The sequence below is a fragment of the Vitis vinifera genome, chromosome 8 (assembly GCF_030704535.1).
Source record: "Vitis vinifera cultivar Pinot Noir 40024 chromosome 8, ASM3070453v1".
Classification (NCBI taxonomy): Eukaryota; Viridiplantae; Streptophyta; class Magnoliopsida; order Vitales; family Vitaceae; genus Vitis; species Vitis vinifera.
The window spans coordinates 20,686,026-20,702,439 of NC_081812.1; the positions used below are offsets into that span (position 1 = coordinate 20,686,026).

Below are 16,414 nucleotides of genomic sequence, written 5' to 3' on the forward strand. Positions count from 1 at the left end.
GAGGATGTTGCTGACGGTGAATGGGGAAATTGAATCATTGGACTATGGAGTAATAAATGAAAGGCATTACATATTCTTTTCAATACCAAAAGGGTCATTGCAGAAGACAAGACCCTTCTGGACCACCATTCTCCAAACATCTCTTCTCCAGTTATTCCTTCCTGCAACCAGTCTAACCCTCCCAAGGGCCTATAATATAGTGAAATGCTTACCTCAAGTTTTCCTTCAAGATTATTCTTTACCATTTGCACCCACTGGTAGCAGTGGGATAATCCCTAGTATTTACATGCCCCCAATACTTCTAGACTTCCAGATATTCTTCCCTCTTCCTCTTGTGATTTGGTTTGCACTGGTAAAAATAATATAAATAATAATGCAATGACGGGAGAACAACAAAATTAACACTAACACTACCTTGGTTTTACCCAAATCCATCATTCTGCATACATATCAGGAAAAGTACAACATTATACAACATCTCTAGGAAAAACTGCACAAAAATACATCACCAGACACACCTGTAGGTAACATGTGACCCAGTAATTTCGCCATTATAAATAACTTTCACAACTTGTCCCTTCTCAAGTCCATAATAGCGTGCAATTGCATCTTGCTGTAACATCCTAGGAAGCTGGAGAAAACGGAAAAGAAAATAAATAATAACTAACATAGTGCAATTAAGCTGGAATAAGAAGAATTTGATAAATAAAATGTAGCAGCATAAAATATATTACACCTATTCATCTCATTTATGCTCCTTTCTGACTAGCCATATGGAGCTCAAAACAGAACAAAAAAAAAAAAAAGGAAGAAAGATAACAATCATGGCATCTCATGTCGAATACAATTCCACATTGTTGTATGTTATATGATTGGCACTAGAAAAATGTAACGTGGTTAGACATCACTAAACAAGTGATCATCAACTTGCAGGATTTAGTTCATTTCATTTTAATAGGTTCTTTAGTTCTTTTTGTATATCAAATCCTTTAAACCTTATGATACAACATATTTCTTAGACATCCACCAACCAATTTTGCTACAGGTGGCTTGCACCATTCAAATCCAGTCACATCAAAGATGCATTTCCACGAGTTATTCACTAGTCTAATAATGCAAAATATTGGTAATATTAGACTCTAGGTCAAGTTGAAGACTATCCATATTAATAAAAAAAAATTTGCCTCAGTTGGTCTTGATACTCCTCTAACAACACAAAAGCTATCTGAGTTGTATGTTTTTCTTCAAAGCTAAAACTACTGATGCATCTGGAGTAAAACTCTGCCTCTTATAATACTCAAAGGATATATAAGTTTCTTGCCCCGTTGGCCTTGACCAGTTACATAGTCCAATAATGCATGTTACTTGATCCTTTTAGTAAGAGTGATGTTCTTGCTCGGATGGTAGAATTTATATGGATATTCTTGGAGTAAAAGGTTTGAATCTCTTAAACTATAAAAATTTTGAAATAATGCCAATATGTCATCTCAGTGATGGATTGACAGCGCTGGATATAATGCAGGACAAGACATATCAATAATAGCATCTTTCAGAATTCTTCTATGTTGCTAACCGATGAATGACTATCAGAGGGCAAACCTACAAACCAAGCATTTTGCAAGTCAATAAGAAAGAAGAGGAGGGCATGCATTGCAAACTTCACAAGAGAACATCCAAACTCACTTGGAACATCTCAACTTGAAATGAAAAGAGATCCACGGCTTTGAGAGCTTGGCTTGTGATATGATTTTGCAATACCAGAATCAACTTACTTAAGCTGTCCTTGTTAACAATCTGAGTAGCAATGCTTCTTATTGCATTTACTTTCACTACATCAGGACCGCAGAAAATAACTAGAATATGCAATTAAAATAATGAATAACTCATTAACTACATTTAGTAATCGATTGTCCTAAAAGTTTAACCTGTTAAAAAATGAATCCACAGTTCATTTCAACACTCAGATGATGATACAAAGAGATGAAAAACAGATTAAAACTGAAGATAAATATCAATGTCTAAGGCAGGAATAGAGTAGCCTCTGTCCCTCAACATCTCCAGCAGAGTTCTACGAGCCAGGTAGTATCTGTGACTCTCGATGCTACCTTCATCCACGAAGCTGCTCAGAGTGAGTGAGTGAATAACCGACTGAGTCACTCAGCGAGTGATGGTGTCTGACCAGAAAAGGAAAGGAAAGTCCCACCTGATGATCACGAGGGCCCTGAGACAGGATAGTAACTGTGTTGAGGAGTTGAGGGAATGGTGTCGTCGGATATATGAGAAAGCTGCTCCAGGGTTGGGAGTTTATGTAAAAAGTTACTTTGCTGGGGTTAGAAACACAACTGCCATCTTATGAGTTATGATCCAGTGGACAAAAATAGTTCTCTAAATCTATTTGTCTTTCAGTCACGCACCTGAGCTGCCACGTCATTCTAACTTTTTTTTTTTTAGAGAAAAAAAAAAACAGAAATATTTAATTGGTTAACTTCTTAAACTCCTTTCAGTCGCAGCTTATCATTCTGTAGTTTCCAAAAACTACTTAAAACGGTGATGATGACTGATGAGTAATAAAAACAGTCATTTGAGGACTCAAAATCCACTAATCAAAACTCAATTTGTAACGGGGAGAATTGGGCTTTACACCCATTTGATAATTAATAAAAAGTCCTTAAAACACTTGCAATGATATAAGATAGATAAAAATACCCTTTTAACTTACACCCATCATTTTTGTTTTTATACCACCACTCTTTATACTCATTTTCATAAAAAAAATTTATTATTTAATTTTTATTATTATTATTTTTTTTAAACTCTTTTAAAAATAATTAAAAACTCAGCATTATTTTCTAAAGAAAAATTATATTGATGATTCAAAAACTATTTTAGAAAATACTTTTGAAAAAAAAATTAATTTAAATGGATAAAAATTATCTTTTACATTTCAGAAGTAAATAATTTAATGATTAAAACACTATTTAAAATAAATATATTTACTATTTTTTTCTTTTATACTAAAAAATTTTAAAGTTCATTTTTTTACTATTATAAAATAAAAAAATTAATTTTTTTTAATCTTCTTCCTTTTTTATTTTAATAATTTTTTGAATATAAACTTTTGGTAATAAGTTATATGAAATATTACAAATTTGTTTATTAAGGAATTTTTTTAATAATTTGACTTAATTGAAAATTTATTGAAATTAAAAAAAAGAAAAAAAAGAAAGAGGATGGATGAAAAGTTTTTATTTTAAATATCCAATTAAAATGTTTTCGTATTTAGAAATTGATTATATTTATACATAGTATAATAGAGATTGAATTTTTCTTATATAGAAAGGTTGAATGATATATTTACCCATTTTAAATGAAAACAGTAGTTAAAAATTGTATAGATTATGTTTGAGTTTGGTTTTAAAATATTTTTTTTGTTTTTACTTCTTTTATTTTTAAAAATAATTTTTATTTTCTATATTGTCTCTTTTTTAAAATATGTTTAATTAAAAAAAGAAAATTATTTTTAAAAATGAAAATTGAATACATTATTTAATACTATTTTTTTGTATGAAAATAATAAAAAGAATTAAATTTTATTTATTGATTATTCTTTTTTATTTTTTCTATTAGTTATTTTAATAATAAAATAAAAAATATAATATGTTCACAATTAAATAAATGAATTAGTCAATTATATATTTTTTCACAAAAATATAATATGTTTACATAAAAAATTGGATTTAAGTTTTCCGCTCTTTTTCTTAATCAAATTACTGAAATCATATTTAATCTGTATCATATTACGAATGTATTCACTAATTGTAAAAGGAAAATGCATTAAATGTACAAGGGGTGTAAAAGATTATCATTTGTAAAAGATTTTAATTGATTCTAAACCACTCATTTGTCTTCCTTGTCACCCATGAATTGCATGCCCGTATCATGTACTTTATTTAACTCTCGCATAAAAATTCCGATACTTTCCCAGTAATGATGTTTGAGGAAAAAAATTTAACCCTAATTCATCCACCATTTTCTCATCTAAATCATTAGAAATATGGTTAATACACATACGTGAACACATTACTTATGAGGGATATATTGCATCATTGTACAATGGTATTACACTAATTGTACAAGGAAAATGTACTAAGTGTACAAGGCTACCATTTGTGAAATATTTTAATCAATTATGAATCACTTCTTCATTTTCCTTGTCACCCACGGATTACATACTCATGTTATGCACTTTATTTAACTCCCACATGGAAATTTTGATACTTTCCCTAGTAATAATGTTTGGGGAAAAAAATTAGTCCTAATTCATCCACCATTTTCTCAACCAAACCATTAGAAATATGGTTAACATATCTTCGTGGACACATAACTTAAGATAGGTATATTGTATCATTGTACAATGGTGTTACATTAACTGTACAAGAGAAATATACTAAGTGTACAAGAGTGTACAAGAGTGTACAAGGTTGCCATTTGTGAAAGATTTTAATTGATTTTGAATCACTTATTTATTTTTCTTGTCACCCAGGAATTGTATATGAAATTTGCACTACTGTACAAGGGTGTTATACTCACTATACCAAGCAAATGTACTAACTGTATAAGACAAAAATACTAACTGTACAAAGGGAGTACGAGGCTACCTTCTATGCGAGATTTCAATTAATTCTGAACCATTTTTTTTCTTGTCACCTAAGGATTAGACACTTTTCCCCAACACATTCCTTCACCTAAAAATTGTTACAATTTGAATTTTTAAATTTCATCATTCAAAATTTGTAATTGCATATTTCATTTAAGTAGTTTTAACAATTTTTTTTAGTACATTTACATCTCATATAAAGGAAAATTAACCACAATATTTAGGTACTACCTTTTTTGTGAAATCATGTATGAGGAAAAAAAAAAAAAGGAGAAAATTATGATACATTTGCTTGACTTGATGACATTGTGTTTTAATAATTTAAATCATGTCAAGTTCACATCTATTCCATATTTAAAAGGGTATTTTAATATTTTTCAAATTATTAAATTATAATACATTATTCAATTAAAAATTAATTATCACCATTAGTTAAAAGATGACCATGTTACAAAAGAATATATTAAGACAATATCTATGTATTATCCATAAAATAGAGAAAATATTCAAATAATTTTCTATAACCTTAAAGACATTTATATAAAAAAATAACTTATATATTAGATAAAAAAAATAATATTATTTTTTAAGGTGTTTAAAAAATATTTATTATATATTTTGTAAGTTTGAAAAAAAATATTTTATGAGGTTTTAAAAAAATATTTACTTAAAAAATGTAGTAATAGTCATTTTTAGCCATTGATTTTCAATATTTTTTTGAGAAAAAAATAATTGGTGGAAATAGTGACACTTCCTTAACTAGGAATTAATTTACATGGTCTCACCGATTAATATGTGAGAGAAATGTAAAATGAATAAAAAAAAGAGAAAATAAGAGAGAAGTGGGAAGTTCATTATTTTTTTTTCATTTTTCATGGTCAAGGGCATTTCAGGAAATTTTAAAAAGTAATTCAACTTAATTTTTACTTTTTTATTAGATTTTGGGCTTAAATATAAAAAATATAAGGATTTGGACATTTTCAAGTGTAAAACAAAATTCTCGCGTAAATTAAAACACCATCATTACTTGAGGTCATTACATAATTCATTGTAAGCATTGGATGTTTACCAAAATGTTCTAGTGATTGAAGCAAATGCTGAAAATAGAACTATCACAATCAATAAGTTCATTTTATTTTGGCACACGTAATAGTACGTGCAATCATAATGGAACAATTCAATTCTCCATGCATGTTCCTTTTCTTAATTTGGGTTACCCACTTTTCCAATCCTCAGATAAATGGGAAAAGTTGCAATCTTATGAGCATTTCCATCTTCATTCCATGCACGCTCGAAATCCTCAATCACATCACTCCTCAGAAGTTCCACACCCTTCTTTCGCGGCATCTGATACCCTGACGATGACCTTAAGTATGCAAAGTAATCATCCAAATCCAACAATTTCTCTGTTTTGAATTTGAAAGGTCCTGTGTGGACTTCTCCATCTACCGGCATGAATGGAAAATCGATGCTTCTATATTTGTCATCCAAGATGTTGCGAGCGGGATCCCAATATGGCTTAGATTCGAGGTAGTATCTGTTGAAAACAGAGTCCACGGACTCATCGACTTCAGGGGCACTGTAGCACCATGCGGCAATCACTCCCTGGGGTTTCTTGAGTACCCACTTCGCTTGTTGGAAGAAAGCAGAAATGTCAAACCAATGCAAAGCCTGGGCAACGGTCACGACATCTACGCTTGATTGTGTTGCAACATTGTGATGGAGCTCGGCTTCAGTCATGAGAGGAGTCGTCTGTTGGTATCGAACATTAGGAAGGTCTGGCGCGAGGTGCAGTTGGTTTTGGCTTGTGTCTGTGGCTACCACGTTCTTGTATATACCAGCTAACTGCAATTCGCTTTAATTAGAACAATGGTGTGTGCTAGGCACACCCAAGTAACAGTTGCGGCCTAATTTTTATTCGATCAAAAGCTCATTTCCCTTCAAAGTGTTTTTTATAATAATAAATGAAGAAAATGAGAAACAGTCACAATCATTGATTAGTTTTCCAATCGTATCCTATGGGATCCACACTTGTCACTAGCCAATGGCTATTAGCTACTGGCGAGCATCATGACTGGTTCTGCAAGTAAATCTATGGGCGGCAGCCGTCAAAGTCATGCCAAGAACACCCAAGATTTTTTTGCAAATTGATCCATAATTTTGAAAAATAACAAAACAAAACCAGTATCCTGGCCAATTAATGTGCTAGGATGGTTAAAAACCACCACCAAATGTGTATTGGAAGCAATGAGACTCACAGAAAGAGTGGCTTGGCCGTTGCCGGCGCCGGCGTCCCAAGCAAGATCGTGAATGGGAGTCTTGGAAGCAATGAATTGAAACAGCTCTGGCGGGTAACTCGGCCGAATATCCCGATATTCCTTCGCTTGTGTGTCGTATAATTTTGCAGCCATTTCTTTCCGTTCTTTCCAATTTTAATCTCTTCTTTGTTTGAATTTTGAACACGCTCAACCTCCGACGATCCCCTCCTATTTATCGTTTTAGTAGCTTGCCTCACACGCAAGGGAACCAGCCACGTCATTGGCAACCAGATGGCACATTTCCAAATGAAGAATTTTTACGGTAGGCGGCGTGTTGGAAATCATGGATAGAAGTTAGGCAGAATTTGTTTTTTTAGGGATGGATACAAAAATTAAGATTGGATAAGTAAAAATTGTATAATTGATGGAAATGATATAAAATATGAAGGGATCAATATATTTTTTAAAATTATTTTGAGTATTTTCTATCATAAAATTTGACAAATATTTTGATCTTAATTTTTTTTTTATAATTATTATGAAAATTTATTATTTTTTAAAAAATGATTTAAATTTTTTTTTTTAAAAAATATCATTTAAAAAAATAATTATAACATATTTTTAGTTATTTTTTATATACATAATTTTAAATATATATATTTTCTAAGATGTTTGATTTTTAAATAATAATAATTATTTTTATTTTTATTTTTTTAGAAAATGGTGTATTTTTTTCAAATCATTAAATTAAATTAAATTTTATTGAGGTTTATAAAAGATATAAAATTTAAATTAATGTTTTTCTACTCTTTTTTTTTATAATCAATAAAAGTTATTTTTAGAAAGATAAAAAATTCATATTATTCTTTTCAATTTTCATATTTTCTTTAGATCTTAAACTTAAATAGTGAATTTATATGGATCAAATCTTAATTTTTGGACTAGATCCAAAACACAATTGTGAAATAATGGACTTTTGGAACAGACGCTCAAGGATAGGCTATTTAGTTTAAGCCCTTGAGTTCTGTTCCCCGTCCATGTTAGATTGAAAACATGGATCCTAACTATTATAACTTATACAGTTGAATCGCGTGGTGGATATTGTACCATTTTTTTGGATTGTGCTTGTCTTCAATATGACGTGTCTGCTACTTTATATGTCCTTATATTTATTTAATTAATAAACTTTTTAATTAAAATTAAAAGTAAAAAAATGTTATTAAATATTTATAGAAATAAAATAATAGACGGATATTTTTTATTTTGCTATTTGCTTCTAAAAGTGGGCTGACGGGTAAGTGTAAGTTGGATTCAAAATAAAAAAATCCAAATTTTGAATAATTATATAAATTCAGCTCTTTTCAAATCTTATATGAAAAAGATAAAAAAAAAAAATTGAATTCGATTGCAATATTTATTCCTCCTCAATATTTGGATTTCCTATTGGTTTACTTATTTAAAGTCTTTGGTAGTTGTTTGGACACATTACAAACACCAATCAACCTTCCTACCATAAATCTGTGATGCACCTTTACATGCGAATTAAATATTCAATGTCCCAACAAAAAAGTCACCAAAATTATGATTATCTTTGAAACCCTTTTGGAAATAATTATTAAAAAAACAAATTTTCAAATCAATTCTCAAATACTTTTGAATTAAAATTTTATTTGAAAACTCAAATGGAAATCTTTCTTCCCTGAATCCAAGTCCAATCCAAAACAACATTTAATGTAGCAATTATAAAGTCTTGGACCAGTGAGTCATCCTACAAGCGGCAATTTCATTTTATTTAACATATGGAGCAGCTACTTCAGTCAAAATGGAGCGATTCAACTCACCTTACATGGTGTTTTATTTAACCAGGTAGCCATTTTCTAGCCTGGGAGCCTGGGAGCCTGGGATCCCTACTTTCCCAATCCTCAGATAAATAGGAAAAACTCCAATCTTCTGACCACCTCCATCTTCATTCCATGCGCGCTCAAAATCCTCAATCACATTGCTTGTCAAAAGCTCAACGCCATTTTTTTGTGCCGTCTGATACCCGGACCATGTTCTTAAGTATGCAAAATAGCTATCCAGATCCATCTGTCTCTCAGTTTTAAATTTGAAAGGTCCAGTGTGATCTTCTCCCTCCACTGGCATGAACGGGAACTCAATGCTTCTGTACCTGTCGTCCAAGTGGTAGCGGGCTGGATCCCAATAAGGCTTGGCATCAATGTAAAATCGCGCAAAGACAGAGTCCACAGATTGATTGAATTCAGCGGGGGTGTAGCACCAGGCTGCAATCACCCCATGGGGTTTTTTGAGGACCCACTTCGCTTGTTGGTAGAATTTAGGGAGGTCAAACCAATGCACAGCTTGAGCAATGGTAATTAAGTCCACGCTTGATTGTGGTGCGACGTCGTGTTCGATGTCGGCTATGGTCGAGACTGGAGAAGTCTGTTGGTATCGAACATTGGGGAGCTTGGGTGCAAGATCCAGTTGTTTTTGGCTTATGTCAGTGGCTACCACATTTTTGTACATACCAGCTAACTGCAGTTCAATCAGAACAATGGATAAATGTTTCCCAATTTGACCCGTGGAAAATCCTGGTAAACATTTTGTATGAAATAACTAAAATTTTATTGCTACCACTCTTACCATGATGTTAAGCTTTAAAAATGTAAAGGAAATTTGATTTTCCTCTTGATCAGATCCACAATTTTGGGCAAAAAATCTCCGAAAAAACCCTAGTTACAAATCAATTAACTACCACGGAATAAATACAGATAACTCACAGAACGGGCGGCCTGGCCGTTTCCGGCGCCGACATCCCAAGCAAGGTCGCGAACGGGAGTCTTGGAAGCAATGAATTGGAAGAGTTCCGGTGGGTAGTTTGGCCGAATCTCCGAGTACCTATTCGCCAACTTGTCGTAAAAATCCCCCATTTCTCTCCTTCACGCTTTCTCACAACTATTCAATTTCAATCTCTTATTTTTCTGCCATTTATCTTTCTTGGCTTCAAATGGCTCCCGCACCGCAACAGGGTGGCCCCTACAGTCTACAAGCGACATTTTTATTTTTGTTTTGGTTTGTTTATTATTATTATTATTCAGTTGATAGTCATTTTTGACTCTTTTGGCCCCATCAAGAGTCCAGGACGCAACGCTACCATTATTTCCATGTTCGTAGAAGGTTTTGAACCACGTGGTGCATTGGCGATTACGTCATGGGTGATGAAGGAGGCTATCTCCCGGGGCGGCTAGTGGACCGAAGGCAGGATACGAGTAGCCCGTCCCTTGTCCACTCTCGTTAGAGTTTACGTTGGGTCAGAAGTAGGAAGGGTTTTCATTGGAATCAACCCAACTCCAAGAACGGCTAGTGCCTTGAATAGTTATCCCATCATTATGTACGAAAAGGTTGTGCACCAACAAAAACTAGATAATGGAAAATTATTGCTCACTTTGTTATTACTGTAGTTTATTGGAAAACGCTTAACCCAAAGAAAAACAAAAAAAAAAATTTTAATACAAAATAAATATTTAATAAAATTAATTGTTAGATTGTTTAAAAATAAATGCTTAGTATTTTCACTTCTTTATCAAACATACAAATTAAAAAATAAAATAGTAACAAAATTATTTGGAAGGCCCAAAATAACCCTCAACGGGCTTAAAACTAGAAGATGGATCAATCGGAATGTAAATCATAATTAAGTCTTCATTTTATATTATTTTAGGATGGTCACAGGGCAATTTGTTTGAAGGCTTCCAGCTACGAAGCAATTGGAAATATTTATATCAACAAATGGTAAAAGTCAATTTACTCGCGGTCTCATTTAAGAAGCAATAGGGAAGATCATAATGGAACTGTAGCAGTTCAATTCCTCATGAATGGGGCCTTTATTCAAATTCATCCATGGCTGAGCTGGGCCTTTAAGTTTGACAGGCGTTCCCCACTTTTCCAATCCTGAGATAAATAGGATAAGTTACAACCTTCTTACCCTTCCCATCCCTGTTCCATGCTCGCTCAAAATCTTCAATCACATCATTCCTCAACAGCTCCACCCCTTCCTTCTTTGCAGTCTGGTATGATGACCATGACCTTATGTAAGTGAAATAGGCCTCCAAATCCATTATCCTCTCTGTTTTGAACCTGAATGGCCCTGTGTCGTCTTCTCCGTCCACAGGCTTGAATGGGAATTCAATGCTCCTATACTTGTCATCGACCAAGTCACGGGCTGAATCCCAGTAAGGTTTGGAATCTGCGTAAAATCTCTCAAAGACCAAGTCCACAGACTCATTCACTTCAGGCACGGTGTAGCACCAGGCGGCAATCACTCCATGGGGTTTCTTGAGAACCCACTCCACTTGTTGGTAGAATTTAGGAAGGTCAAACCAGTGCATTGCTTGGGCAATGGTGACTAAATCCACGCTTGATTGTGCTGCGACGCTGGCTTGAAGGTCGGCTATGGTCATAACAGGAGAAGTATATTGGTATCGGATGTTGGGGAGCTTTGCTGCGAATTCCAGTTGGCTTTGACTGGTTTCTGTGCCTATCACATTTTTGTAGATGCCAGCTAACTGCAATTCAAGGATACGTTATGATACACTTGCCTAATTCAATTTCACAATCAGAAATGTTCGCAGCCATTCCTGAAGCCCTAAAATTAGGCTTTCTTGATTTTATATCTCATGATGGCTTGCTCCGCAAGCTACCCCATGGGATACAATCGTCGACCTATTAATGTAGTTTATTGGAAAACGCTCAATTATTGCTCACTTTTTTAAATATAAGTCATCCTTCTCCTTCAATTGATCCATGATTTTGAAATAAATAACCAAAACGAACGCTAGTTTCTGGTCAATTTATGCGTTTTGATCCCACAAATCTAGAACAGAATACAGAAAAGACTCACGGAAACGGCGGCCTGGCCGCTGCCGGTGCCGACATCCCAGACGAGGTCGCGATCAGGAGTCTTGGAGGCAATGAATTGGAAGAGCTCCGGTGGGTAACTTGGCCGTGCTTCAGAGTACTGTTTCGCCTGCTCTGTGAACAATTCCGCCATTTCTCTCTCGCAAACCTTTGCGCTTTCTCCTTCTTTTTTTCTGCTATAGGGAATGCGCAGATGGGTTGGCCTTCCTTCCTTCCTATTTATAGAATTATACTAAAAGGTCGTCATCTGATGTCAGTCCTCCACGTGTTGTTGGAACTTGGAAGAAGGTAGCAGGGAGGTTCTACAGCAGGGGTTGGTATTGCCGTGCGAGACTTGTGGAGTGCCGACCAATGAATTAAACCCATGTTTTGGATTCTATTAGTTTCGTCGTTCGTGACCTCATATCGAATGAGTTGTCCAAAAATTTTATGTTTACGTGGACATGAAAAGAATATATACGAAAAGTTCAACCTAAAATTATTTTTTTACCTTTATTTGCTATTTTATAAAAATAATAATTAAAATTTTCTGTAGCACCAAAATAATATTATCTGAAAAAACCTAGATATTGATCGAGCTCTAAAATAATTTCCAATCCAACTTAGTTTGGAATACAGCCGCTCGCATTGACAGATACTTTTTGTTTTATTTGTTTGTTTTTTGAAAACAGCAAATTGATTGCAATTTAGGGTATTCATAATATTTTAAGAGGTTTTTTTTTTTGAAACTATGTACGTTTTAATTGGTAATTATTTTTCAAAATAATTTTAGGTTATTGAAAATATAAATATTTTTTTTTTTAAATTTGGAAAACATATTTGACAATTGATATAAATAGTTTTTTTTTAAAAATAATTTGTTTTAAAAATGTATTATTTTAAAAATAAATTTTAGATATTTTCAATTAGAATGTTATAAATAATAATTATAAATATGAACACTATTTTAAAAACTTTTATATTATATCGTGGATCCCGCATTTTGCTCAATATGTTCCCCCCGATGGCACGCTCGCTTTTTTATTTTTTTAAAAATTATTTTTTAGAAAATGACATAAGTCACCACTTATTTTTGTTTTATTTTTTTTAAGGGAAAACAAAATAAGAAAAAAAAACTCTAAATATGACTTCTTATTTAGAAAAGACAGACTGTGAAAAACTAAAGTCGGATCCGGGAGTCAGGTTACTTATTAGGAAAGTATGGTAAAAACTGTAGCACCCTTTTAAGTCCTTAAAAATGAATTTCTATTAAATAAAGGTGAAGCAAATGTGACAATTGATAACGGAATCAATGTATATTAATGAGATGATCAAATAATAAAACGAATCATGTATAAGAATAAGCAAAGTAAGAGTGAAATCGTATCTTAGCAGCAAGTAATAATGCGCTATCATGAAAATAAGGTTAACTCAAGTATAAAATTATCACATGCATATTAAAGAGCGAGACAAAAATCAAGCAATATTCATTAAGAATAACAGTTGACGATCATAAGAGAAAACTTATATGTAGGGTCCCACCAAAGTCCAATTGATTTTGCATGAATTAATCCCACAAATTCCATTTGTTTTGAAATTATGAAAATCATATTCATGCTTATTTAAAATCAAGAGAAACAAAAGATTATTTGAAAATCAAAGAAAATTTGTGAAAGTACTTACCTGAAAGAAAATGTAGCAAGTTTATTAAAAACGAGATTTTTTTTACCTAAAATCTTAATAAATGATGAAAAGTTGTAGAATTAAAAAATATTTGAAAATTGAAGTGGAATTAAAATTATTTGATAAACTGGAGTTTGAAAATTTATTTGAAAATTATTTGAGAATTGAAGTTTTGAAAATGATTGAAAATTGGATTTTGAAAATTATTTAAAAATTTTTGGAATTTTGAAAATTATTTGAGAATTGGGATTTTAGAAATTAGATTTAAGAATTGAATTTTTGGAAATTAAATTTGAAAGAAATTGGAGTTTTGAAAATTAATTGAGAATTGGAGTTTTGGAAATTAAATTTAAGAATTGAAATTTTGGAAATTAATAATGAAAGAAATTAGAGTTTTGGAAATTAGAGTCTTGAAGATTATATTAAGGAATTGAAGTTTTGAAAATTATTTGAAAATCGGAATTATGGACAATTATTTGAAAATAGATGTTTTGAAAATTAAATTTAAAAATTGAAAATTTGGAAATTAATTTTGATATCAAAATATGAAGAATTAAAAATGATGAAATGTGGTGGTGGGATTGCATGCCAAAGGTGGCCATGTATGAGCGTGGGCTCGGGATGGAGTGGTTAGGAGGCAGACTATTTGGGAACCACCAAGTATTGAAGACCTTGGGAACAAGCATGCATGCATGTGGGCTGCATACACATGAGAGAGAATGGGAAGATATTTGGGTGGAGGAAAATGTGAGAAAAATGGGTATGATGGCTGCATATGCATGAGAGATAATGAGAAGATATTTGAGTGGATGAAAAGGTGAGAAAAATGGGTATGATGGCTGCATAATGAGAAGATATTTGAGTGGAGGAAAAAGTGAGAAAAAATGGGTATGATGGCTGCATATGCATGAGAGAGAATGAGAATATATTTGAGTGGATGAAAATGTGAGAAAAATGGGTAGAGGAAAAGGTGAGAAAAATGGGTATGATGGCTGCATGTAACTGCTATCTTTCTTTGAATTTCAAATGCAAAAATCAAACATGTCGGGCTGCCTGTTGCACTAGTTCCTCCATTTCTTGTGGCTGTTTTGATTTTCATTGTTTGGAATCCACTCCACAAAGTGGGAAGAGTTCATGTTTTGAGCATTAATCATTTGTTCATCTACATTTTTTTTAATGCTCATCTTACCCTTGAACATAATTGAGGTAATAAGGTGGCAGTCGTGTCATGGGTTTGCAGCACGCATCATGTTCTTGGCATCCCATATCTGCTGGGTGAGCACGGGGACTGGTAGTGCATGGTACTGCTGAGACCCATGAGAGATGAGAATAGCAAGCCCAACCAAGAAGAAGTGTAGATGGGAGAAAAGAATGAGGTTCGCCAAAGGTTTTCGGAGGTCGAAATTGAGTTGGCCTGAGAACCTGAGGCAGCAAGTAACCCCACTCATAGTTACAAAAAACAAATGGTTCGGATCACCAAAGCTAGGAGTAGTTAGCTTGAGAGTCTTGAAACAAATATCATGAAGAGCTTCATTGTCTAGAACCATACATTCGTCAACATTCTCTACCAACTAGTGACATCAAGAGGGTGGCATTATATGGCTCCACAACTGTGTCAGAGACCTTTGGAGATGAGAACACAGTGAATGTGGGCATCATTCTACCAGGGTGTTCCTTCCTGATTTTTGAGATTAGCAAGATACCCATCTTAGAATCTATACCTCCATTAATTTTTGCCCCTAATGGAACATGGTAAGCAGGCCATGCAATCATAAGGATGAAAAAGATAATCGAGAGGTCTGGTAGAGGCTTGGGTATAGGTGGATGGCTGCAAGCGTGTAGGGAATAGGTAGAAAGGAATTTCATGGGAATCAACTTTTTCACTGGCTTATCTACATGTCCCGTAGCCAATCTCTAACATCATCAACTAGTGATACACACAATGCTATGCACCCGGAACACCCACAGAAAACAAATGAGGATAACAAGAAAACAGAGCATAAAGAAAAGAAAGAAAAAAAAAAAAAAAAAGCACCAGTGAACTTACCTGAGAGCTCCTCCAAAGCACATAGTTGGATTTCTCAATGCTCTTCCTCCACAACTCCGATTCTTTCCCTCTTCAGCTCTCTTTCAAACTTCCTTGTAGGGACCCCTCCCTCTGGGAAACACGTGGCACGCATCTCACAGTGACACATGGCACGTGTTGTCAGCCGAACCATCATCATCCGGATTCCCCTAAGGATACGCATGATGTAGTTCTCCTATCCGGACCGCCTCAAGGAAAGACAAATGACGTTTCAGCTTCTCCTATCCAAGGAAGAGCAAACGACGCTGGCAGAGCATAGACATCCGGACAACCTTCATAATGCATCCGCTCCACAATACATCCGGATAATCAGCATGTGTCATCCAGATATAATCGTCCGGATCATCAATTAAAGTAAAGCAAGTCTTACACGCTATCACGACAAACAACCATGTCCCACATCCTGTCACCTGCAGAGTGAGAAGACAAGATGAAGTGACAGCAAGTCACTTCCCATGATCATTCTACATGATCACTTCCCACGATCTCTGACAGCCGCATCACCTACCATGGTTTCTGACAGCCGCTCGTAGGGTGATGATGCTCCTACTGACGCCTATTATCATCATAACAACATAAAATATCTCCTCACCATTAATGAGAGGAACAGTACCCCTGAAGCTGTATATATAGGCCTTCACATGAAGAGGAAAGGGATCCCCTGGTAATCTCCTGATACCTAGTAAAAGGTCAACTGATTCATATCTCCCTCTCTTAACCATGGCTAACAGAACCATCGGAGGGTGCATCCGGACACCCTGTCCGGATGTCTTTTGCAGGTATAACGACTGAATCAAGGACCTATTTTGGTTGAGGTCGCGCATCCATCCATCT

At 33.9% G+C, this 16,414-nt stretch overlaps 3 protein-coding genes and 1 pseudogene across 3 annotated transcripts; all 4 read right to left on the minus strand.

Moving 5' to 3' along the window:
• Window positions 1-5,642: 5,642 nt before the first annotated feature.
• LOC100853096 (uncharacterized) lies at window positions 5,643-7,151 on the minus strand. The gene is made up of 2 exons (XM_003632683.4): window positions 6,916-7,151; window positions 5,643-6,502 (listed from the first exon to the last, which is right to left on the minus strand). The coding sequence occupies exons 1-2, from the start codon at window positions 7,066-7,068 to the stop codon at window positions 5,861-5,863; spliced, it is 795 nt and encodes a 264-aa protein (XP_003632731.1). The 5' UTR covers window positions 7,069-7,151; the 3' UTR covers window positions 5,643-5,860.
• A 1,527-nt stretch (window positions 7,152-8,678) lies between these two features.
• Window positions 8,679-9,988, minus strand: LOC100853054 (uncharacterized). The gene is made up of 2 exons (XM_003632682.4): window positions 9,696-9,988; window positions 8,679-9,450 (listed from the first exon to the last, which is right to left on the minus strand). The coding sequence occupies exons 1-2, from the start codon at window positions 9,843-9,845 to the stop codon at window positions 8,770-8,772; spliced, it is 831 nt and encodes a 276-aa protein (XP_003632730.1). The 5' UTR covers window positions 9,846-9,988; the 3' UTR covers window positions 8,679-8,769.
• A 611-nt stretch (window positions 9,989-10,599) lies between these two features.
• On the minus strand, window positions 10,600-12,152 carry LOC100853017 (uncharacterized). Its single transcript, XM_003632681.4, has 2 exons — window positions 11,816-12,152; window positions 10,600-11,480 (listed from the first exon to the last, which is right to left on the minus strand). Exons 1-2 carry the CDS (start codon window positions 11,963-11,965, stop codon window positions 10,833-10,835), a joined length of 798 nt encoding a protein of 265 aa, XP_003632729.1. The 5' UTR covers window positions 11,966-12,152; the 3' UTR covers window positions 10,600-10,832.
• Window positions 12,153-14,555: 2,403 nt separating this feature from the next.
• Window positions 14,556-15,201, minus strand: LOC100855185 (tubulin beta-1 chain-like; annotated as a pseudogene).
• Between the last annotated feature and the right edge of the window lie 1,213 nt (window positions 15,202-16,414).

What these genes read in the sequence shown, in the direction of transcription:
- LOC100853017 (XM_003632681.4), bottom strand. Translation starts at nt 11,965, where the DNA reads ATGGCGGAATTGTTCACAGAGCAGGCGAAACAGTACTCTGAAGCACGG. An exon ending in GCGGCCAGGCCGCCGTTTCC is followed by an intron (nt 11,481 to 11,815) that starts GTGAGTCTTTTC and finishes CTTGAATTGCAG; the next exon opens with TTAGCTGGCATCTACAAAAA.
- LOC100853054 (XM_003632682.4), bottom strand. Translation starts at nt 9,845, where the DNA reads ATGGGGGATTTTTACGACAAGTTGGCGAATAGGTACTCGGAGATTCGG. An exon ending in ACGGCCAGGCCGCCCGTTCT is followed by an intron (nt 9,451 to 9,695) that starts GTGAGTTATCTG and finishes ATTGAACTGCAG; the next exon opens with TTAGCTGGTATGTACAAAAA.
- LOC100853096 (XM_003632683.4), bottom strand. Translation starts at nt 7,068, where the DNA reads ATGGCTGCAAAATTATACGACACACAAGCGAAGGAATATCGGGATATT. An exon ending in ACGGCCAAGCCACTCTTTCT is followed by an intron (nt 6,503 to 6,915) that starts GTGAGTCTCATT and finishes AGCGAATTGCAG; the next exon opens with TTAGCTGGTATATACAAGAA.